General features: G+C 38.4%; 1 protein-coding gene and 1 long non-coding RNA gene across 2 annotated transcripts in view; one reads left to right on the top strand and one right to left on the bottom strand.

The window, feature by feature from the left end:
- The window catches only part of LOC128139289 (uncharacterized), a 202728-nt gene extending 200266 nt beyond the window's left edge, over positions 1-2462 (bottom strand). The window contains exons 1-2 of the long non-coding RNA XR_008234302.1: positions 1905-2462; positions 922-965 (exon numbers count right to left, since the gene is read on the bottom strand). This is a non-coding gene — a long non-coding RNA (uncharacterized LOC128139289). The remainder of the gene's footprint in view (positions 1-921; positions 966-1904) is intronic.
- Positions 2463-4017: 1555 nt separating this feature from the next.
- MMS22L (MMS22 like, DNA repair protein) overlaps positions 4018-25541 on the top strand; it is a 97431-nt gene continuing 75907 nt past the window's right edge. The window contains exons 1-10 of the mRNA XM_052781464.1: positions 4018-4124; positions 5723-5910; positions 8109-8234; positions 11391-11443; positions 14398-14485; positions 14582-14759; positions 15839-15932; positions 17902-18032; positions 21994-22107; positions 23944-24123. Coding sequence (XP_052637424.1) covers positions 5732-5910; positions 8109-8234; positions 11391-11443; positions 14398-14485; positions 14582-14759; positions 15839-15932; positions 17902-18032; positions 21994-22107; positions 23944-24123 — 1143 coding nt within the window. The 5' untranslated portion in view covers positions 4018-4124; positions 5723-5731. The remainder of the gene's footprint in view (positions 4125-5722; positions 5911-8108; positions 8235-11390; positions 11444-14397; positions 14486-14581; positions 14760-15838; positions 15933-17901; positions 18033-21993; positions 22108-23943; positions 24124-25541) is intronic.

Here is a 25541-nt window from a genome sequence, read left to right on the forward strand (position 1 = left end):
AATTTTTTAAAGGAATTAGCTTTAAAATATTTTGCTTCAAAAATCTAGATGTACTCAAAATTCTTAATCCCATATCTGTACTTGACTATTAAGTTGGGATCTTTAGTGGGTTTTTTTAAACTTAAGCCTAAAACTTTTATTGGTAGATCATCTTTAATAATTAGAATTGCAATCCTGTAAACAGTGCACAAGTATATCTTTATTTCAGAGTAGTCTTTTGAGAGTTAACACAAAACTAAGTAAATAACTTTCTCTAGTCAGATATTTTGTTTCCAGTAAAAATTTATGATTAATGTGAGAACACAGGACAAATGTACAGCTGCCAGTCTGACTAGTGACCACGTATGGAAAAAGTAACATTCTCCAACTTCATTTCAATATTCTTGGCTTTTATTCTATAATAAGCAGCATAGAGAAGTAGTAAAGTTACACAATCATGCATATTCCCTACATTTAAATCACTTGACGTAACACCAGGTAAATGATGATCCAAGGAAAAAAGAACAAACCTGCATTATGATTCACCTTTTGGATGATGAGAACTAAACTGCTAGAAAAATAACATGTTTTCTAAAATGTGTGTACAGTTAAGACCATGAGAACTGAAATAGGTAAACCAGCAATATAGCAAGCATCAGGTGTTCTCAAAGTTTCTACACATAACAAAGTAGCTCCCATTCAAATTTGACAGTGTTACAAACGCCTGTGCTTCAGACAAAATCCTTTAAAATACACTTAATCTCTCCTACAGATGACTGCTCTCTGATAGAGCGTACATTATTGTCCTTTTCACAACCTTTAAAAAGAGGCACAAAACACAATTCCACCTCCACCCTCCGATCAGTAAAGTTGCCAAAAACACGGTTCCAAAGTGAAATGCGCCCCCCGTTTGCCCCCTTGGGCTGTCCGCAGAGTACTCACCATGGCGGGCTAGTTTTGAAGACTTTCTTCCCCTCCCCCTGCACCTACGCACAATGAGGGAGAATGGAGAGCAGTTTCAGCATTAAATTTGAACTTCCCTGCTTTTGTTACCATGAGTCACCACCTTAACATTATCTCAACTGTAGACTTTTATCTGTGAATATCTAAGCCCTGTCTTGTGGAAAACTAATTACTGAGCCACTGAGAGGCTTCATAATGTCCTGCATTTAAGTCCTGAACATCATACATAATGCATAGGAAGCAGTCTCTGCACTCTGATTACAGAACACTGTCATTAAGAGAGCAAATTAAAGATGTGAATAATTCACTGGCTGAGCTTATTGTCAGTGCTGCATTGTGAAATTAGAATTTCTAATAAGTACTGCAATTTTTTTAACCCAATTAACAGCGAACATCTTGAGTCTGATTAGTACAATAAAAATTATTACCTTATTCTTTTGCTTCACAACAGCCAAATTAAATACTGTACTTAATTATGCAGCATTCATCGCTTCTGTGCTAGAAATAATAATAAAAAAATCCCACTATCGCTTTAATAAGACTTCCAATATTTAGAGTGCAACTGAAAAATAGAGCATATGAATCTCCAGCACAATTTCTTATCGCAAAGTTACTGGCTTTTTTTTTTTTTCCTTTTTTAAAGACTTTGAAAATCGGTTTTAATATCAGCAGTCGACCATGATGTCACTGCTGAAGTCTTCTCTGGAAACAAAAACGTATTCGAAAAAAAAAACCCCACAAAACGACCCTTCCGAACAAGCTCTGAATATATATTGTGAATTAACTTTCTCCGGCTTGATGTAAAGACAGAAAAAAAACCATTACCACTTACTGACTTGAAACCGAATACACAAATACACAAACATAGAAATATATAAATATATACATATATATAGGTTGTTTCAGAAAAGATGCTTAGGAAATATACTATGAAAAAGCAGGAGCTGGATCAGCTCTCTTACCTCAGTTCCCTCTTGGCACGGGATAGATAACATCCTTTCATCCTAGAAAGGAGAAAAGTCCAATTCAACATCCAGCGTGTTGATTTTCCCCCACACGGCGCCTGCTGCCATGTTAAATAAAGAAAATGATCACTGAGGATGCAGCTTTTGTCTCCAAATATTTTAATACTGCCTTTTAGTGTCAAGGACCCCAGGAACCTTAGCACATCTGGCAGCAGACACCACTGGCTGCAGCTGCTGCAATGGGATTTTTCCTCAACCCTATTTCATTTCCAGCTCCTTTTTCTTCCCCATCCTGGGGAAGTTTAATCACCGAGCATGGGTGGGGGGGGGAAAAAAAAAAAAAGAAAAAAAAAGGAAAGGTGGCATTGCAATCACGAGCTTTCTTGGTTTTGTCCTAGAGACAGGGACTGCAGCAACCACCTTGCAGCTTTGTCTTGTTATTTTAGCATGTGCGTGCAAGAAGGGAGGAAAAAAAAAAGGCTGAAAATTATTCAGGCATAATGCAATAGACATAAAGAGAGACAAAAAGATAGAGAGGAAGAGAAAGAGAGGAGAAGAGAAAGAGGGAGAGAGAGGGAGGGAGAGAGGAAACAGAAAGACGAAGAGAGAGAGAGAGGGGGCTGTCAGTGCAGATAAATCTGCATATGGAAATCAGGGTTATCCTGGGTACAGTTTTATTTAACCATGATGTACTGTTTTTTTAATTAGACAGGAATTTAAAGAAGGAAATGAGGGATTCTTACAGACACAGGAGCAAACGAAGCATTTTTAATCACAGGAGAGTTTTCACAGCAAGCTGTAGCAGCAACAGCAAAACTTTTTATAGCAACTTTCCTGTTAGAAACAAAAGTTTCATGCACTGCTGCTAATTTACATCCAAAAACCAGGCAAAACTGGAAGAGCGTTCATTTTGAAATGAAATTGAACCAAGGCAATCCAAAATAATACAATAATTTTTAAAAAGACCCAGAAGCTGCTAGGTGCACAGTATGCATTTTAAGCTCAGTCATCCCAGGCACAGGTTTTAGGACTTTCGCCCAGGCCCCTATTCTGTGGTGACTGTCATACCCCATGAAGGTGCTTCAGTAAATGAAAAGAGCGATACCCAGCTTGAATTTCAAATGTACTAAACACCGTTTCCCGTGCTCGATGAGAATTGCTTGTGTCTTGAGATGGGAGCCGTACCTGACAGACATGGGAAGGTTGGATCAGGGTCTGTAAGGCATCAGAAAAGACCAGGACCTCTTGGCCATGGCTGTGAGGGAGCATGGGGATGAGTGAACCGAGGAGACCAAGGAGAAGAAGGAAAATGAGGTTCACACACAGTCTAGACAGGAAGGAAACCAAAGAAAGGTAGCGGACAGCTTAAGGACAAGATTAGGAAGCAGCAGTCTGATCTGGGGCACTTACTAGCAGTGGCAAGATGGTGGCATTCAGGTGAGAGGTGGCCAGAAACCACTTGTGGTGGTTGGCGAGGCAAGGGACTCCTGGCAAAGCAGTGAAAGCAGGGGCCTTGGGGGCTCCGAGGGGAGCTGCGGGAGTGCTGTGGGCTAGCGGGAGGGGGCGGGCAAGGCAAGCGGCTGCCAGGAAACCCCACCTAAATCTCAAGAAGCGGGCGAGTAAGAAGCGCGTCGGGAACTAACAGCGGCTGGGGGACGCAGCCACAGCGCGGGTGAAGGGGGTCGGGGAGCAAGGGACAACAGCCGAGGGGCGGGCGGGCAGCTCGCGCCGAGGGCAGCGCGGCGGGGCCTGCGGGCGGGCCGTGCCGCGGACCGCGCCTGCCTGGAGAGGCCCTACAGGCAGCGGGCAGAGGCCCAGCGGGGGCCGGGGACACTCGCTGGCAGGACGGGGCCGCCAGCCGTCCCGCAGCGGCGAGACGGACGGCCGCAGGGAGCCGCCTCACGGGCGGCGGTTGGGGGCGCGCGCGGCGCTTCGCCCTGAGGCGGGCGGGGGAGGAAGGGAGGGGCGAGCGCGGGGCGTGGCGTGGCGTGGCGGGCGGCGGCGTGGCAGGGAGCGCGGAAGGGAGCGGGCGGGCGGCCCGCCCCCGACTGCCGGGGCGGAGGAGAGCCGGGCGGCGGCGGCGGGAGGAGGAGGAGGAGCGGCCGGCGGCCAATCGGCGCCGCGGCGCTTGCGCAGTGCTGTGGTGACGGTGGCGCGCGGGACGAACGGAAAAGTGTCCGGGCGCGGAAGGGGAGCGGCGACCCCGGCAGCGCGCAGGTACACGGCCGCCCTTCCTACCCGCACCCCCGCCCGCTCTCACGGCCCGGCCCGGCCCGGCCCATCCTCGGGCTGGCGGGCCTGACGCATCCCCCCGGCCCGGCCCGGCCCGGCCCGGCGGGGGAAGCGCCTCCGCGGAGAGGAGAGCGGCGCTGGGCCGCAGGCGTTACGGGTGGGGGTCGTGTTCGCGGCAGGTCCCCGGCGGGTGTGCTGCGCGGCCGGCGGCTCTGTCGCCGGTTCGCAGCTCCTGCCCGCGGATGGCAAGCGCCTGGGAAGTTCTCCAGCGTGGCTGGCCGGGAAGGTTGCGGTGCTTAAAGTCAGTAATCGGTTCCGCTGGATCGGGGCTGTGGTAGACAAGTACAGAACTGATGTGAATTGCGCCCGTGGAGAGCTGCCCTTTTTGTACCTTTTTTCCCGGTGCTTTTTATCGTGTGGGGCGATTTTGATACTCTCAGTTGAACAGACTTTCCTTAGAAACTCTTCTTCTGATTTAGGCCGTTCCTTTTAGCTGCTTATTTCTGCCTTGCCAGCTGTGCTAACACACCTATACGTGGGGTCCTGCTGTAAACTGAAGCACTGAAGTCATTGTTTCACTTAAGAGTTGCACTGCTGCTGCTGCACAGCCGACTGCACCGCTGGAATGTGAATGAATGGGGGAAAAGCAGGACAGAAACTGGTTTTTTTTCCTTGAGCTCATTTTTCAGTCAAGCCTCTGTATTACCAACCTCTAGCCGCGACATAAACTGGTTTCTGCAAGAGCAGTACCAAAAACTGCCAGAAATGAAATTGAAAACTTAATTTAGAGTTTTAATTATATTGTTTGAATATCATTGTAGAACTCTGTGGCAACTGTTGCCTAGTTCTGCTCTTTCAGTATGTTGTATAAAATATCAATTCACTGATGTTAAGCGTACAGTGAACCTTTTTGGACATGATCTTCCTTCTTCTTTGCTTTTGTTTATCTTTTTTTCAGATTCTTGGGAAGTCACTCTTCTTAAATAGAAACTTCCAACTTTAGCTATGTCAGAATCAGCCATACGGTCACTTTCTGAGCTTTAAAACTTCAGCACTTCAGGGTTCCTTAATTATCATGTGGGGTGTATTTACTACTTCTTAGAAGGCACTTGAGCTGTAATGTTGCCTTAAAGTCATGGAAAACTGGAAGCCTGTATTTTCATAGCGTAGCTACTCTGGTCACAAAATGAAGTGTTGCTGAAAGTAGCTCACCCATGTCTTGTAATGCATTCCTGCTTCTTATTTTACCCTAGTACTAGTCTAGCCTCATGAGTAGTCAATTTAGAGAGCTAAACCAGAAGAAAATGAACCTCTTTTGGGTTTTGTAGTCACTGATGTGACTCCTTGAACAGGTTGTGATGGAGGAAGATGAAATTGCGCAAAGCAGCAGAATCCTGTGGCAGGGCATGAGACCATGATGGCCTTTCTTGGTGATATCTCTCTAGTTGTTAGTTTGATGTTACAGTTAGTCAGATCTGTGTCCTCACCTCAGCTGAAGGATTATGGGGAGTTGTAACATGAGAAAGTTATTTGAAGAAACACTGTGAGTGTTTTTTAATTTATCTATTTATTTTCTGGATCAGGTGGAAACAATGGATGATGACTTTGTGGCTTCCTCCACACCTCCGTTTCTCACTGAAAGCTTGGAGATGGCAATGGAAGTGGAGAATGAGAACTCAAAGCCGCCTTGTTTTTCTTGTGCTTTTGACAACCAAAATGGAGGGAGAAGCTTCTCTGCAGAGTCTTATTTAGCAAGTGGGTCTCTTAAGAGGTATGGGGGTTTTTTTGACTTACAAATATAATACCCTTCTAAGATGCTCTTTCCACTGGTGTTTGGTGCCTCTAAATGCTGACAGGGTTTCCAAATCAGTTTGTTCTTCAGCTCTTACGATCCTGAGGTCAACTTGGTGGTATACCAAAGGGGCCAGGGCAATTGTGTTGATACACTGCTTTGAACAGTGTTTTAGGTCCAATTCCTAGCTTTGTGAACTTACTTTAAGATATTGTAAAGGAGCTGTTACAAGCCTGTTAGGACACTTCAAAACTGGCCTGTTGGGCAACAGCATCTGAGACCCCTTAAATTTCTGAGGAGGCTGCAGCACTGCTTTTTCCAGTCATATGCTCTCTTCAGTGCTGGCCCTTTCTCTCTTTTCCATGTGATAGAAACAAACCTGCTCTGCCCAGCTTCCCCAGATTGCTGGAACTGTGCTTTGTAGCTTTAAGACCATCTTTCTCAAAGCTCTACCTTTGCATGCATTCTGGATTTAAGGTTCAGGAGTTGCATGCATAACAAGTAAGTATTTTCCGTGAGGTTCTAAAATGTTACTTTGGTTTAGTTAATACCTTCTTTACTGTCTGTGATGCAGCTTAGTTTTCTGTGCCATTTGCTGATCCTGCAGGGGCTGGCTTGTTTTTCCTACAAAAGTGTAATCTTTCTGTCTATCTGTCTGTCCTTCTGCCAAGCCTCATATTTTGTGTTGTTACTTTGGGGATTTTTAACCTTCATTTCCACAACCTCTTCTGTAAAGTCTTAAACGGGGTTCCACTGCACCTCCCCTATTCCCTATCTTTTTTACCATATTTTTGTTTTTGTTGGGTCAGAGCACATTCATTCAAATTGATGTGAAGTAGAGGATTGAGAGAGCCTGTGTCTGCAGGAATGTATCAGTAGTGGATTCCACACTGACAAAGAAACATTTCATGACAGAAACAATTTCATGTGGAAACTCACTCAGGAGCTTGTATGTAGACAGGTTTCCCAGATCGCTAGTCATGATAATACTGTTCTCCTCTAATTTATTCACCTTGTCTACTTGGATTGTAAATTCTTGGAAAAGCCTGCATGTGAGGGACTTCTCTGTCATTATCTAGAAGAGGAGTAACTGAATTTAATTGCTAAAGGCTTCAAAACAGACCAATGTTTAAGCAGCTACCAAGTGAACTACAGGTGTTATGGGAGACTGAGCCAATTATTCAGCAGATGCTCTTTTTGCCTCTGAGAACTGAATTGGTAATAGTGCATAGTTCAAGAAGAATACGAATTTGGTGTGTAATATAATGAAAACCAAGTGCTTGCCCAGTACATTTTTTTATTTTTAAAACCAGAAATATTTCTTGCATATTAGTGAATTCAGCTTCATCTACGTATGAAAAGCAGTTGGAAAATTCTGAAATAATTTGCTTTGATGCCTTTGTTGTTATTATACAGCTTGCTGTGATATTTTTTGAAAGCATATTAATGAAATATTTTTATATTTGCACAATTAGTAATGTTTTAACAATTCTACACAGATGTCTGATTTTCTCCACTTTGATTAAAATGGTAATTCTGATTCTATTTATTTTTTCTTTAACGAGTGCAAAGCGTAGTCATGGCCTAGTGTTAGTTTAAGTTCTAATAATGAAGTCACATTTTGTGACCCTCATCAGTTCACCTGCCTAAAAGTGTGCTTTATATATTTTTATATTAATAAATGTGCTTTTATCAGTGTGTTCTACGTAAATATTATTAAATGTATCTAAAGGAGCAAATGTATGTTCTAGCATTCGTTATTAGGCATGTAGATTGCAAACACACACTTACAGTGGAGCATATTATCTAACATAGCAGCCTCTTCTGTTAAGGACAGTCTGTATGTTGTCTCTCAGCCTCTTTGTACGGATTAAGATGTTTCAGGGTGGTAGCTTGTTAATTTTTATTTGTTTCTGAAATATACTGTGCCCTGTGACTATATCATGTTTTTATGCTCTTGAAGCTAGGAGTTGTCATATTTTATGTACTAACTATTATATTGCTATAAAAGGCGTAACAGTCTGTCTTTTGAGAGCACTGCTACTCCTTCCTATCTACAGTATACATGTTGCTGATATACTGATAAAATATCAGTGGTACATAAGCCAGCTATAGATACTGTATTCTACAGGTTTATTACTGGGGAATGTATGAATATTGTTGGCTCTATTTTACAGGGTTTTGCTGAGACTAGATCCTTCTCCAAATGATTATGAAGATGATGTAGTGGAAATGTTTGGCTTTCAGTGGGTTACTGAAATGGCATTAGCTGAATCCTGTAGACTTCTCTTTGGATTACTTAGGTATGGTAATGTTCATGTATTTTATAATTAATCCACTTCTGTAATTATACCCACCTTAAGATTGTAACATACTTTTATGATTTCACTATCAAATACTTAAAAAGGCTGTGGGCTATGCAATGCATCCAAAAAGATTATGGTGTCTTAACACTCCAGTGATGGGTAAGACACAGATGGAATTATGGGAAGAAGTAAATTTTGTGTCACAGGTTGCTAATATTATGTGACTTAATTATTAAGTTTCTAAGCAGCGTGGTGCATATCTTAGCCATCATCAGATAAAAATTGGTAAGTATAGAGTGTTGTGATTAATTTAGAAGGCTCTAACTTCAGAATATATGAATAAACTATGTAAGATTTCCTTGAATGAGATTGTGCTACCCATATAATTAAAGTTGTCTTTTGAAGGTTTTACGTCCTTTTTTTGTGCATAAAGAAAAATGGAGGTTAAAAATCAAATACCGTAAATGCTGGATGCAGCACTTTCTTCAATTGTTTGGATTAGGGTAGCTTCAGCAATCTCTTCAGATACAGTTACTCAGTGTTTGACTAATTCAATGTAGATGTTTAATCTGGTCAATGCAAATACACAGATCACTGATAATCCTCTTTGCTTCTGATAATCCTCAGGATGTACAGCACATACAGAGAGTGGATGGGAGAGGGAGGAGCTTTTGTATGATTCCACAAATATATGTGATATATTCCATCATTCCTTTGATTGTAGTGGATTCTTCCATCCCTTTAGGGTATGACCAAGGGCATGATGTGAAACATCATTAATAGGGTCTGGCTTATTGAAACACAATTGCATAGATGGCAGGAAGTATATTAAAACCAGTATTATTTAGATATGCTTGTTTGATGCAAGCTTTGACTTCACTGGGATTTAAAAAAAAAAAAAATTTAAAAAAATCTGATAATGAAGGAGATAAGAGGATAACTTAGTTAAAAGAAACACTGTATCCCTTTCAGCATTTAGTCTGAACTGTTTATTACCTGTTTATTAACATAAAATCACTGGGCAGTGAGAGCGATGTAGTTGATTTGTTGAATTAAATAGATTTTTTTCTGTAATGTAAACTGCTCTGTAATTGTAATAGAGATGAACTAAGGCATAATATATTGTGGTTTTGAAGTTATTCAAGCTATACATGTTTTAAAACCTACTGAACTGGTAGGAATAATGGATTTCAGCTAACTCTTGGCTATGAGAGTTTGGTTGCTAAGCTGTCTTTTGGTGTGACAAGTCCCTCTGCAAAGATATTCTCTCTTTCAGTTCATTTGTTCAGTCATAAAATGGAACACTTTCATTTACAGACCAGTTGACAAGTGAAAGTAGGAAAACTCCTTTTTCCATTGCAGAAGTCGTATGTGTTAAGTACAAGTTATAATGATTCTTGAGGACAAGGTGGCTGTAAATAGGTCAATTTATGAAGTACAGATAGTATCTGTGTTTAAATACGTGCTTACAGAAACCTAGTCTTGTTTTAATGTGTCCGTAAATATTAAAGATTGTTATTATTTTAAAATATTATAATAAATAATAATAGTATACAGTGGAACTGCAAGTTAAAACTATTAATTGCACAATAAAAAAAATTCTTACCTTTTTTTTATGTGATTGAAGCTGTGTGAGTCAAAGTGAGTAAGTATACCCATTGAAGTGGGTATATTAAGACAATATATCTTTGACTGATTAATAAACAGAAGTACCAGTTTAACTGTCAGAATATTTATTTGCAAATCAAATGATTTAATAATTAACAAACATGAGGATCAATCTTTGAGGTACAAATGCAAATTGAAATTAAAAAGACTTATTTAACTGATGATATCTTTGTTATGCTTCTCATGCCCAGTTTGTGCTTTTATTTTATCAGCCCACTGTATTCTGTCTTTTGTCAATTCAGTGGAGAGTCTTTTTTTTTCCTTCTTGTGTGGCTCCTTTCTCACTCTCTCTAACCTTCAGCCTCAAGAGCCTTCTTTCATAAAGTCCTCATGCTTTAGACTTCCTTCCTTTCTACATGGTTGAAATACTTGAAAAATTTGTGTAGAAATTCAGCTTTGATTTCAAAACAAAACAAACAAACAAACTCCACAACCCACCTAAATGGCTGAAGATAATCTTGAGTAGCTGGTGTGATTTTATCTAAGGAAGGAAGAGCGAAGGGAGATAATTTTAATGTGACCCTGTCCTTTAATATGCAGGTTACAACCTGGGGTTTTGAATCCTTGTGGGCACTTCCTAGTTTTCAATTTTTTTTTTTCCTAAGAACATTTGATCTGGGTTTGATCCAAGTATCCTGTTTTTGAATCCTTCAGTAGTTGCTGCTTTGACTGTATAAGAAATGAGGCAGAGAGCTCCTTCCTCAATTTATGCAGCATTTTCTTTCAAAAGTCTGTCTTACACAGTTGCGCTTTTCACATATTCACTTTAGTACTGTGTTATCTCTGTGGAGACTATACTTGAAGACCACTTAAAAATAACAGTTGTTGCAGAATATGGCCGAGTACTTAATTTTTATTTGCAGTAGCAGCTAGCAGCTTCTTTAAAAATGTTCTCTCTCCCCCCCAAAACTGAACTGAGTTTTAATTCTAGAGACACTTTCTCCTTTTACTCTGCCGTATTTGTTGCTCTTTATCTTTTGTGCTCAAGTTAATCAGCAGACCACCCTAAGCAGGAAGCGGGAAAAGCTGCTGACAGAATTCACTGGTGCTCGTCCACAAGTGAATTAATTTAGTATATACTGAGTGTATGCCGTGAGGGCTAACTTTCAGGTTTATCCTGTGGTCAAATATGAAGTGGAGTTACACTTGTGGAAAGATCACTTACAGGGAATGGCTTTCGGGGTTTTTGTGTGTGTGGTTGTTTTTTCCCTCTCACGATATTTAGCTAATTTTGTGTTTGTTGTTACTGTGTTTAATGTTTTAAAAACAAGCAAAAATTCTATCCATTGTCATTGCTTCACACTTGGATGTGTCTGTTGCCTTCCACTAATACTCTTTCCTAAGTTACATTTCTGTAAGCTTTTTCAGAAATACAAAGCAAGAAACACCTCTCACCTCTCTCTGTTCTATTTAGACCTTACTAAGATGTAGTTAAAGGACTTTTACCTATATAAATACCATAAACCTTTGTATTCCTTTAATTAGGCAACAGATACACAGACTGGAAAACCTAGTACAAATGAGTTCATCTGATTTTGGTAAGTTTAACACATTTAATCTGACATTGGGATAGGTATCTGACTACCTTTTAATTATAGGCTTATATTATCACAGATCACATTGTGTTTTGACTCTTGACCAAGGGCTCATGGAGTGGGCCACAGAACAGCATAAGCCTGCAGTAAGGGTACAAATACAGGCAACCAAGTGATGTAAGGTAGTGTGGAAATGTTGTGAGTCAGTTTGAAACCAGATCTGCCTGTATAGTAGGTGCACAGGGCAATCCTGACCTTACTGACCTTAGTGGGGAATTTTGCATTAATTTGACTTGAGCAAGATGTCACTCCTAAGGTAGAATTTGGTGAAACTATTAACTCGTTTAATTAAAAATGGAAAGTTGCATCAAAACTCCCAATAACTATTTTAGTTACAAAGGTAGTGGGTTGGGACTTTTTTCAGTGTTCTCTTGGCTTACATTTAAACAAGTTAGTTATATTTGCTTAGTTTAGAGTTATTTACAAACTTAAATTATCTTTGCAGCAGGATCGATAAAATGGGATCACTACAAAATGCTTTGTTTCAATTAAACACTAAGGCATGAGAAGCAGTATGTTTCTGAAGGATTATTGCAGCCTTGGGCTTATTCTAAGTTTGAAGGCTGAATTACTTAGCAAGTTGAGAAGTAATTACTGAGAAATAAACTGTCTGTAGTATATTCTCATTACAGATAAATTGCTAGTGTTCTAAGAGTGTGAGTGAATATTTTTACACATTATTATTATTTTGGTTTGGTATTGTCATGCTCTGCCATTTAAATCATTGGTATGAATTTATCATAAAGCTTCTTTCATATGCTTTTGTTGATTGTATCTTAAAAGTCTAATTTTGCTGACATTGAATACATAAGTGGAAATAGCCTTATTTTAAATTACATTTGAACTTTGATATGGTAGCTGGACATCAAGAAACTGTTCTGTAGTTCTTTTTCCCTTAAATTTAAGCATCTGCTTGGTCCTCTTCTCTGTATCCTGTTCTTCCTCTTGTCAAATAAGCTAGTAAAATAAATAGCTGTTGAATTTTATGCTTTGCACCAGGCTTTCTTTGTGACTTAGAGCAAGTCACTGATCCATCTGTGACTCAGTTCCTCCTTTATACAAGCAGGCTTGTAGGAGAGGGGTGTTGTGAGGAGCAAATATTTAAAATGATCAGGCAGTGTGATGTTAGGTATTATTGATGTCTTAGATAAATGCGCTGTTGCCACTGTTTAAAACCCCAGTTTAGAGTTTGAACTCAGTAAATCTTTGTTGTGTGTTTACGTTTTTACAGATATCAATACTGTATATTTAATTTCCTATCAGTCTTAATGAACTTTGGAGACTTGGTACTGAGAACTGTGTAATGTGGAAGCCATATAAAATCTTTTCTTATGCTCTGTGTTGTTTTGTCTTTTTTTTGAAAATACCTGATCTGTTCTTAACACTCTGCTGTTCCTGTTTTGTTCCACTTATTTCATCGCTCAATGATTTATGACAGTATGCAAAAGATTTTGTAGTGAAATACTATAATATAAAATTTTGCTTAAACAGAACTTCTGAGAACTTAGGGTAAAATATTTGTTACTGCTACAAAGCAGCAGTAATATCTATAAATAATTCCTTTAGAACAGAGTGATTGGAGCCTCTAAACCTGTGGTTCACTACCATGGCAGATCCTATGGCATCTTGTGTGGTAGGGGTAGGCTGTACACTGGAATATTATGGTACTTGTACCAGTTGATTTGCTTCACTCTGTGAGTGTTTTTGCTCAAAAGATGTTGAGATAGGCTTATACGCACAGAACTTTTATTTGTGGGGTCCATAACAAGTGGCATACATGAACTTCAAGGTTACCTGGAGGGTATAGGGGAAACAAAGGAGAGACAGTGAGCAAGAAAAGGAAAGGGAAGACTCCTCAGTGGACAGCTGGGAAGAGAAGCAAAGGCAACTGCCTTTCCCTGGACATGCAGTCAAATGAAGCAGGCGTCAAAGAGTTTTTGCCATTCATCCCCTCTAGCATGATACACTTTCATTGGGGCCTGCTCAAACTCCTCATTTGCTGTTCCCATTTATGATGCTCTTAATGATTGGCATGTGCTTGATCAGGTACATGTGTTGCAGGCTGACTGATTGCTAAGCATTTGCATATATATATATTATTGGGCAGTAGTTACTGGGTATTTAAATGACTGTATCTGCTTTGTTATGCACTAAGTTTCATCCATCTCTAGTATAAGCTGAAAGCTACAAGGCAAGATGTGGGAATAAATGAGTGATTCTCACACCAATGGCAATAGCTTCCAATGAATTTCTGCCATAATGATGGTGTTTGAGCTTGCAGGTGCAAGATAAGGAGGGTAACACCATGAGAACAACAGCTTCAGGGAGCAAAGGAAAGGAGACATATAGCCTCAATAAGTGGCTGAAAGAGTACAGAGCTGCAAGTGAAAGGCAGGCTACAGGATTGTGAGTGGATGGCTCTTAGCATTACACATTTTAAGGCACTGTGCAACAACGTGAAGCTTCCTAGGAAGAGAAGTTACAAAGCATATTTCCAAATAAGTCCACCTGCTTAAGTCCCTCAAGAGAAAAGGATGCTGAGAAATTGTTTCACACGTCTTTTCTGAAGGTGTCTTGGAAGCAGACAGGGAGCAGGGCAGTAGGGTTGAATGATTTCTTCTAGCCCTGATTGCTTGCCTCTGCCACCTTTCCTGAGGGACTGGATGCCTTCTTTTCTCTGTGTATCTGGATATGCGCCTGAGATAAGATAAAGAGTGGATCCCTCTGGCAAGATGACATTTAGAAGTGGGTTTTTGCCACCAGTCACCTTCCAAGTTGTCCTCAGAAAAGAGGGTGGCTTTCCAGTGGTCTTGTTTAATTACTGGGGAAAATGCACATGTTACATGAGTCACAGTCTGGGCACATCTGCTTTGAGCTGTTGATCTCTTTTACTTCAGGTCAAGCTGCAAACTTGCACTCTGAAGCGGAGACCATCAGGTGTCAATGTACTGAGTTTTTGCGTTATGTGAAAGTTTTCATCTTCAGGTGAGTTTTGCACACAATTTACTGACTTATGTACTGAGTTTTGTGTAGCTGCTTCTTATCTGTTTTCTGATTGTGTGTCTGTGTATGTGTGCTCAGGTATCTGGAACCCCCTAAAGTGGAATATGATGAAATGCTCCATCCATATGAAGAACTAGAAGCGCAGTTACCATCCATGTTGGTGGAAGAGCTTCATGCTTTGACCATGCACATTGGTCACCTTTGTGAACTTCCTAGTAGTGTCCTGGCAGCATTTACAATTCAACATCAGGCAAAGGTTGATGTCTTTAGTAAATTTAATTTTTTTTGTGTAACAGTACATATTCAACTTGATAAATTTTGGCTGAATAAGAATTAATCTTTCTTCAGGCTGAAATTGAAGTTATGCTTTGTATTTTTTTTTTTTCCCCTTTATTAACTAAGTGCCATCCCATACTTGGCAAACTCAACTAATGAGCTCTGGATTTTCCATTGTTTTTATTTATTTATTTATGTTTATGTTTTGTAGCTTTTTAGAATTCTTCTTGCACTGAACAAATGATGATATCTACAGGTAGATAAGTAGGCTTGAATTAGCATGGTATGTTTAAAAAATTCCTTGGTGTTTGTCCTTACTAATGGTTAGAATTTCTGAGCTTCCCAGTAGGAGGGGCACTTTTTTTTAAAATACATTCTGAAATCTGACTCAAAATAGGAAAAGATCATGCATATAAAGAAGGAATGTGCAGACATGGAAGTAGGCACTGCAACATTAAACACTAATGAAGTATACACCATTAATAGTTGTGCATACATATAATAAATGCTTTTAAATCTTTTTAGAAAGAAAAAGGAATTTCAGTCTAGGGTTGTATAAACTAGTATCTGGAGAGGAATGATCCACTGGGAAGCAGCATTTTGAATCTTTCTGTTCATTTAGCTTGTCAGTTTGGCCACTGTTGAGCTGATGAAAGAAACAGTAATTTCAAGTAAACTTTACAGAAGAGAATATTGAAATTTTGGAATTACTTTAAGAGCACACTTTTCTGGAAAGGAAAGGATAACTAAGGGTGTTGTAATCTGTCAGGCTTGAATCAAAACATTGTGTTTAAATTGTAGTTTAGATCAGATTAAAGAATTCACGAACATCCTTTACAGACAGAATTAATTGTCATGAAGGTTTTTTGTTTGTTTTCTTTTCTTTTTTTTTTTTTTAACTGAATGGCATTTTTGTGTGTTAGAGTGTATTTGATCATAGATCTCCATAATGTTCACCGCAGGCAAAATGTGTGCACATCTTCACGTGTCTTCGTACAGTATCCAGAATTTGCTAAAGAAATGTTAAAAATAAATAAATGTGTATATTTCCAATCGCAGGTCTTTCCCCCATCGTGGCATTTACTACACCTCCACTTGGATATTAACTGGCTAGTATTGGAAGTTCTTCATGTACTAAGTGAAAAAATGATGAGTAAGTATGTAGGTTTTTTTTCTTGAACTTACTCTTGTACATATGACTTACCTAGTTTTTTCATCTTAATTTGTCCGGAATCATTTACTACTTTTGGTAGTTTTTAGGCATAGCTTTATTTAATAGGATAAACTCAAATGTGGTGAAGGCAGGTTCTTCGTGAATCTTCATGTAGCTGAAATTAAATTAAATAGCATTAGGAATTTGTTCTATCAAAACTTGACCAAGATTACGAAGTTTGTTCTCAGTTGATGCTTACAACATACTAAATACTTAATAACAATACACTTTTTGACATCACAAGTAAAAATACATTTGCAGAGATTCAGAATGCATAACAGTGAACAGCAATTTGATGAAGACAATGTAGAAAAAGTGTCCAAGGATGGACCAGAGCAAAGAATCTCAGAACAGAGAATTTGTATTGTTAACCATATGTGATGCTAAGAAAATACTGGGCAAAAGAAGAAGCCTCAGTCAGAGGAGTTTGTAAAAGTACAGAAAAATAAAAGGGAATTTTTTTTAAAGTCTTTAAAAGGGCAAAAAGTAGATTGATAAGAATAAGCTGTTCATAGAAGCTAGATAAAAAAGGTCATAGAATGCAATTGAAGAACCCAACTTCAAATTAGTTCAGTTTGCTGAAGAATTGTTAAAATACAGAAGTCAACTTTATTTGCTTTGTGAGAATTATATCTATTGTTCGTGTCCATGCTAGCAAAATAAATCACAAAAATGTATTTTCTTCCATAATCATTGTGTCACTACAACCAAACTTACCCCCCACCCTCCCGTTATTATAAATTAGCAATATAAATTCCATATAGGAATTGCAACAATTGGGAGTAATGTTGAGGTCCAGAAAGAATGCACTGTATGTTTAGCGCAGGTAACTGCTAATGAATCTGAACTCTTGGATTAGCTTTTGCCTGCTCTGAGTTCTATCACAACACAGCCTTGCTCAGATTAATACATCTTCACTGTTTCTGCATGTCTGTATTACTGGATAATGTGTGGGTTGGCTGTTTGTTCTATAATTCTAATTTTCTTTTATGATCTGTTGTGGGATAACCCGTTTTCCTTTTTTGGGGCTTTTTGGAGAAAGGATGGGAAAACTTGGAGGCAACTTACTGTCTGGAATTCTATATTTCTAGATAAAGTTCTGAGTAATAATGCAGTAATCCATTTTCGTAAGAGAAAGCTTGTGCTTTTTAACAACAAAATTTACTGGTCAAGACAGTAGTATCTCTGCATATATTATCTTGTCTTGTATTCTTATGTGCCTTGTAGAATTTCATAGGTTCTCATCTCATTCTGTAGAGTGTGCTGAGTAGAAACTTCCCACTGCTGAGACCAATGGCAGGATAGTGGGTTCAGGGCTTCACCCTGCATTTCCAAGAATAAAATACAGGCTCGTTCTACATATCTTCTGTTCCACTGATGTCATGGGAGTTGTACTGTTGAAAAACTTGTGGGATGAGATCTTACAGCCTCTTAACTTTACCATTTTATCTGTGTTAATGTCTACAAATGCTCAAGTTGGAATATGATCATGCCAGCTTTTTACATCAACACATCCAAAGGAAAGTGTTAGACCTCTCCAGAATTGTTTGTCATCAACTTGCATATCTGCAAAACATGTCATGATTTCAGAACATGCGCACTGGCATGTGACAAAAAGGAACTTGCAAATAAATAAATCTTTATTCCACTGCAAAAACTGTGCCAATAAAAGGCTGTAAAGTGCCAAACTATTTTACTGTCAACCAGAATAATACCAGACTTCAGGGTAATAATGCAGGGACTAGCTTGATCTTAGAATGGATGAACTTTCCCAAATGAGTTTGTAGATTAAAATTACATACAGCTCAAAAAGCCAATTCTAAAGTATATAGAATAGAAAAAAAATTCCTCTCTGTCTTGTATTCCTACAGCCAGGACTAAATAGGTCTAACTTTCTTCTGTGTTTTAGGACAAGTTGTGTATGCTAACCGCTTCATAAATCTAACCGGAGAGAATTTAACCAGTATCAGTTTATTTGAAACACACTGTGGAAATCTCATATATGATTTAATAAGCTTGTCCATCAACAAGTATATAAAGGTAACTTTTTTCTTTATATAGGACACAGGCAGTTAGATGCTTGTATTGGGACCCATATGAATTAGATATTGCACCAATGCATAGATGATTTCTTACTGCTAAGTTTTAAATGTTATGTATGGATTTATATCTCCATGTTTTAAAGAGTGTTATTTGTTAGGAGCTAAAATTGTGTTATATTTATTCATGACCATCTGGCAGTTGAATGAGAGAGTAATATTGAAATGCACTGTGTACAGAGCAAAAGTGAGTGCCACATTTCCTAAGTTCAGTGTTCCAGGTTTAATGCCAAACATGGCACAGTCTAAAAGGTTTAGAGCTATAGGTGCAAAAAAAAAAAAAATCTTTTCAAACTCTCTCAACAGAAACAAAAAGAGAGTAACTATAATCCTGGCAGTAAGCTAACTGGACACTTACAGACTGTCATATTACAGTTTATTGTTGCACTGCTCCTATTTCCACAACCTCATCTTTCTGTTACAGTGATTTTATGTTTGTCAAGGGAAAACTTGTCCTTCTCCTTTCTTTTTCTTTCCTTCTACAGCTGCAGTGTTTTTCTCACTTGTTTTGAGCACTCCAAAGCTAGAAAGTCATAATAGCTCTGTATAGCAGCTAGTAAAAGAACTATGTAATCTTCTTTGTGTCATTGTGAAACCTGCTTTAGGTGGGCATGTGTCATAGACAAGTGCAGGACTGAACTCTGAGAATAAGTAGCAGTGACCACTGTATAATTTATGTTTTCCTAGTACAAAGACATGAAAAACGGAGTTCCCCTTCTTTCATATTACTGTTGCAGGGGTGGGAATGGCTGTACTAGCATTTGATAACTATTCTTTTAAAGTATCTCTGTAGAGAACTCTGTTACCTTTTAAAATCAGTTTTATCTATTAAATTATCAGATAATACTGCAACTTCCTCCCCCATGAAAAGCAAATAGATGGGAGTAATTTTTTTAAAGGAAGATTCAAATAGCATCTGTTGACCATTGTGCTTGATGGTAGGCTTTGAAATGTCAGATGTTAAAATGACAAATTCATCCTACTTCCACAGAGCTACATTACAAGGAGAGAAGATTTTTTTTTTTTTGCCACTGCTTTCTCTTCAGCTCTCCCTGGGCTTGAGCCTCACAGCTTGAACTAGTTCTATTGGAGATTAATTTCTGAAGTGGAGCTTGCACTTGAGCTGGATAACATGTCTTCAGCTGGTGCCTCCTCTAGTATGCATTCATTGCTATAATCCAGTAATAGAAATAACGTCCCTCAAAACTGTTGAAAACACAACCGATACCCATAATAGATGACACTGCCAGATCATCACTAAAACACGTCATTAAGCTTTTGGCTGAGAATATTCAGAAGTGCAGCTCTTAACATTGTGGGTATCCTTGAAAGGACGGATGTAAACTCTAATCCACCAGACTCATATTTGCAGATCTGTTTCTTGGAGCAGCTCTGGTATCAAGACACTTGACTTGGATCATGTACTGAGCCCATTGTGCTCTGAGATACGTTTGGCAGAGAAATATATATCCCTGGATATCTTCTTTCGTTTTCAGCAGCATATTTCTGGCACCAGAGCTCTATTGTCCCAACAGTACCACAGTTTGAGGTTATAACCATTCTTACCAAGATACTGAACTTGGGATGTTGCAAGCAGAAATCCAAGCTATCTCCGAAGAAAACAATGTCTCGGTTATCCTTAGTCTAACCAGTATCTGTGTGGTGTCTTGCTTTGATACTACTAGCCAAACTCTATCCTGGATGGATACTGCACATCTCATGCAGAATAGATCCTGCTATTTTGAGAAGAACACAGTAGTAGGTGCAAGTAGTAGATGGAAAAACCTAGTTGCTGCAACAACTGGTACTCCATGTAAAAGGCCTGAAACCGTCACTTGTAAGATAGTTTGTGTACCTAGTACTTCCATAAAATCCTCCAGTGTTATAGTGCGTCTGTAATAAGTAGACTGCTCCTTTTTGAGGGATCTGTTTTGCTCTTTGGTGATGAGTCATAACCAGAGTATTTTTGAGGCGCTTCATTTTTGGGAAGTTAATAGTTAAATAATGAATTTTTCAACAGACTTTAGTAGTCACACTGATGTTTATCCTCAAGATAATATTTACATAAGATTAATTCAGGTTGTTGAGAGATTCCCATAACAGATCTTTAACTAAAAGCATGAGGAGGCATAGGCATGTGAAAAACTCTAAACAGCATATGTGGAATGTGAATAATACAGTTATGTTAAATATTTCAGTCTTGATCTTGTGATGTATTTAAATTGATTATCAGGGTCCACCCTGGCAATTTCATAGGGTAAGCAGGGTTCTTTGTAGAGAGAGAAAAACAAATTATGTATCACACTTCTAAATACATATAAATTAATATTTATAATTAAGTGTTCAGTATTTAAACCTGATTTGGAGCTGTATGAAAACAGCAGTTGTAAACCTATTATTCTAAAGGTGGGTGATAAATCAAAAGTCTGTATCCTTATAGAATGTTATACAGATTTGAATCTATTGGTCATATACTTGTTCTTCTAATTGTGAGAGTGTGGTTTTTAGCCATTAACTCTCACTTCTGTAATGTCTCTTTCACGCAGATACTGCTGTCACTGGCATTGTATATTTTGATTTAATTTTTAATTTACACCATTAGATTTCCAAATTCAGAAATGATTTTAAGTACCAGTGTGATTTGAGAATAGTTGTGCATGAATGGATCAGGAAGAGCATGAGGATATAAAAATTAAGGATTCATCTCATCAGATCTAGGTGTCTAGGAGTTAGTTGGCTAAACTAGTCACTCTAGGTTCTTTTTATTGTCAGGGAAGGATAGCAACAGTTCTTTATCCTGCAGTGAGTTAGATGAATTAGTCTCTCTAGGTGCCCATTCCCCTCTATTTGCTTTAGAGGACAGTAAGTTGATTATTCAAACTTGGACTACTCATTGTTTAGGGATAAATTGAGTATGAGGTGCTTTATCCTGCCTCTCTTCTTTCAACATTTCTGATATTGTGTCCTTGTTGAAGGTAGAATGTGCTGAATTACGCTATTTAAGCAAAGTGTTTCTCACTATTTTTACTACCTCTGAATAGAATTCAGTGGATTCATAGGTCCTAAGACAGAGTAAGTAAAGTTTTGTCTATACTATGATTATTTCAAATACAGTGCTGGTAGGTCTTAAAAACATTAAAGCGTACAGAGAATTTTTATGTATTTAGCACTTCCTTTTGCTGTTTTGCTTATTTTGTTTCACAATTCAGGGAATGTAAAACTGAAAGATGAATCGCAAGAAGACTACTTAGCATTTGAAATGCATCAGTCTGAGTGAATTTTGTTAAATATGGAATAGTAATCAAATAACGTACATGACTTGAAATATGCTGTTTTATGCATATTAAAAGAATGCCTTCCAGTAAATTTACCGAAAAGCAGATTTTGTGAAATGTTGTGGGAACATTAACATCCTCATGCCAACAAAAACATATTCTACTAGCATTATGCCTAGTCATTAAGGATTTTTCACTTAAAAATAGCTACAATAATAGCTATTAAATCATTTGAAATCTTTTTCTTATCTTCCCAAGAACATCAAGAAAATCTAATCAATCATTTTTTCTTTTCCCTACTGTCAGACAATGAATCAGTATTTATTGAAATTCCTTTTCATTTAGGCCTCAGCATCCCGTTTTCATTTGGTTAAATAATGCTTGAAAGTGGCTCAGAAGAAATAGCACAACCTGTAACTTATGCAGAATTAGGAAACGGTCTTTGTTGTATGAGAGATATATTTCGGATGTTAATGAAATAATGCACTTTCCAATATGTATTTGTAGCTATATTATTTAACTGCAAAAAAACTCAAACAACCAAAACCAGAGGAAATATTGGTACATAAAATGCAATTTCAAAAAATAACACTTCTCCGAATAATTGTATTGCATGTTCTCTTTCAGGTGAGACCTTCTGAGGCTCTTACTAGTCACCATTATCTCTGTACTTGCATTAAAGAATTATGGATTCTACTTATTCAGTTGCTGGACCACAGAAATAAAGGGTCTCACACAGAGGTAATGGAAGAGTACTGTTACACATGCATGCATGTTAAATATGCAATACAGTCACCAAATGTCCCCAGATTGCCATGAATGCACTAGTGCACATATCTGATAATAGAACTGAGCTTCATATTTGCTTTAGGAGGACTGCATGCTAGCTGTGATGCTTTAGGCCGCCGTCTTGAATGTGCATCACGTCCTGACTCTAGGTTTGTGGTGTACTGTTTAGTTATGACCTAGGGCACTGATAAGGAGTGCTCCTTGTGCTAAGGAAAGCAAAGCAAAGGAACAGACTGTGAAAGTTGTATGGTAGAACAAAAGAAAAGAAACCATCTTTACCCATTTTTAAAAAAAAATTATTATTTGCAATTTATGTGTTATGTCATGCAATGGTTCATCTGCAGGCATTAGAAACATGGGTACAGTCAGACCAATGATCCATCTGGCCCATGTTTCTGTCTTTGATACCCATTCCTTAACTACCTGTACAAAAACAACCTGGTTTTTGTTTTTGAATCTTGTAGTTGCTGACTTCTTTTGATGCCCCCTTACACTTTTATTGGAAGAGCCAATCACTACCTGTTCTCCTTCCTTGTACCACTATTACTTTATATGTCTCTTCAGTTTTTTTTCTGGTATCTCTTCCCTTCTGCCTTTTCTAGGCTAAAGAGTCTTACTGTATTTAGTCATTCTTTTTACAGGTGCCATTCTTTGCCTGTGGTCATCTTTGTCACCCTTCTCTGAACCTTCTTCCATACTACTACATCCTATTTCAAATGGCAGAGTACCAGCATTGCATGCAGTATTCCAAGTATGGGTTAGGTGGCCATATGATTTTATACATTGCATAATGATGTTTTCTATTTTGTTCTTTTCCTTTGCTAATATTTTCTAGTGTTTTGATTTTTCTTTGACTGCTGGTTAGAATTGAGCTGATGTTTCTCTGAATGAATATTAAGAAGTGTCAAAATCCTTTGAAAGTTTTCTGAAATAATCTTTATTAAAACCAAAGCTGCCATCTGCACAATGAGTACTGTTCACTTAGTATAGAATGAAGTACTTCACAGTAGAGTGTTTGTACTCGTAGCTATTTGCTCATTCATGACAACAGATGTAAAGGTGGACAACACAAGTGAAACTTCATTAGTGTTAATTGTTCGTGCTAGCACTAGCATGTTGAAGCATAAGTTAGGAACAGGACCCACCTAAGGTGGGTGAAATACAGGTGCAAAGAAGTTGCAGAGAGTTTCTGTGTAATTAGGGAAGATAGGCACAGGCTGTAAGAAGTAGTAATATTGTGGTATAGACAGGGATCTGAGCCAAAGAGAATTAATCATTTTGTCAGTGCTGGAACAGACTTGGAACGAAACAGGGAATTTGAACCTCAGTTTGCTGTCTTTCACATTGATTCTCTACCATCTACTACTATATTCCTCTTGGTTAGGTTAGTCTGGCACTCAGAGTTTTTCAAAAATCTGTTATAAAAAGTCTTCATTAAAGAACTGTAATCTCTCTCACGTGAGTGTCGGTGCACCATCCCGTCTGCACATCGTCATTCCATCAGCTTGTAATTTTGTCTGTGAAGTATCACACCATGTTCTTCCTTGGACCAAAGCTTGTCCTTTCATATTGCTTTTTACTGGCAATTTAAAGCTGATATTCTAAAGTAGCCCCAGGTTTTCTCTGGTAATAATGAACACTGGTTTTTGTTATTTTCTTTAAATGACTTGTCATCTTGCTTGTTCTCTGTAAAAGCAAATTAATCAATAAGACAGTATTGTAAAGAAAATTGTTAACATAGGCTTTGTAATTCAACACAGTTCAAATTTACTTTTGTATTTTCTATAGTGTTTCTGGAGCTTGGTGAACAAAAATCTAAAGAATATTTTTGAAAGGCCAAGTAGTTCTGAAAGGATGTCTGGTTTTGAAACAATTCAGTGTAAAGACCCATTGAGTTTTAGCTGGTGGATTATTACTCATCTGGCATCACTCTACCAGTTTGACCGTAATGGAAATCTAGATGAAAAGGTGGGTATGCTTTTTTCTAAATACCTAAAAGTTGTTATAATTTATTCAGGTCTCTAACTTTGCTTGGTTATTTTTGTTGACAGAAAACAATTCATGTTGTAATACAGGAACTTTCACACTCCTTAAAAAAAGGTCCTTTAAGATTGGTGGTGTTAAAGTGTGCTTTGTACAAGTCAGTAAACATTCCAGGAGCCCCTGACATATTCATGTTATACACCACATATTCAGTAGATTACTGTATTTGGGAAACTTGAAATATCCCAACTAGTTAGTAGCACATATACTTAATGATGTAGCATATGTTTTAAGACTGTCTGCCTGCAGCATAAATGCTTCACTGGGTTTGTTGTTTTAGGAACTGAACACACTAGAGTGTACTGTACAAAGTATAAACCTCAAACATTGACTGTGTAATTGTTAATGCCACTTTTCTTTTTTTTAAAAAGTGGTAGGTCTGTTCTGGATAAATTCCAATCTGTCTAATTGCATTCCCTTTGCATCGCAGCAATGGCATGATGAGGTGCACATATATTTGTGTATGCAGCTTAATTTTCTGTATTGGTGTGGTACCAATAGACACTGTTTAATAACTGTTGAATTCAAGTTTCAGTTTAGGAAGTTCTGGCAGTAAGTTGCAAGATGTTTGCTCTTAGAAGATGGCCTTAGATTTTCCTACTGGCTAGAGCAGGCTAGTCCCCGATTAATCAGGTTCTTGTCTGTGAATCTCATTGTGAGGGACTTGACATTACCATGCATTCTGTAAGGGACCTAGATGAGACCTGCATATGCCACTCCTACACCTGTAAGATGTATGTAGGGCCATACTTGGTACCGATGCACCAAATTCTTTCATGGACCTCACTGCAGTTTTCTGCAGTTCTGGCATCATATAAGCCCTGACACTTCTTTCAGTCTCTTACTCCAAGATTCATCCTGCCTAGTTTTAAGTTTCTAATCATTTATTTGCAGGGAAATAAGCATTTGTTGAGGCAATTCATCCTTTTTGAGAGGTATGAAAGCTGACCATTTTTCTTAATTGACTATAGAGGGAGCTGACTAGAAGCCAAAGAGATAGCTGAAGATCCAGAAATCTAGATTTTGTGGGCTTTTTTTTGTCTGATAGTGTTTTTGGCACTAGGGAGAATCATGTCATGCCATCTTCTGTCATCTGTCCTTCTGTTCTTTGATCTTTTGCCTCATTGTAGTTGGCGGGGGGGGGTGTTTTTTCGGTTGGTTGGGTTTATATTCCCTAGTTTGCCAAGCATCAGCTATATATGGCTTCTTCCACAAATTGGGCTCAATTGCCCTTCCTTGTAAAGTGTCTTTTATTATTTGTAATTTAGTAGTGTGTATTAAAACTGGAAATGTCATACCCTTTTTCCTGATAAAATCTTTACCATGATTTCCTGTTCTGACTT

Source organism: Harpia harpyja, chromosome 3, assembly GCF_026419915.1.
Source record: "Harpia harpyja isolate bHarHar1 chromosome 3, bHarHar1 primary haplotype, whole genome shotgun sequence".
Taxonomy (NCBI): Eukaryota; Metazoa; Chordata; class Aves; order Accipitriformes; family Accipitridae; genus Harpia; species Harpia harpyja.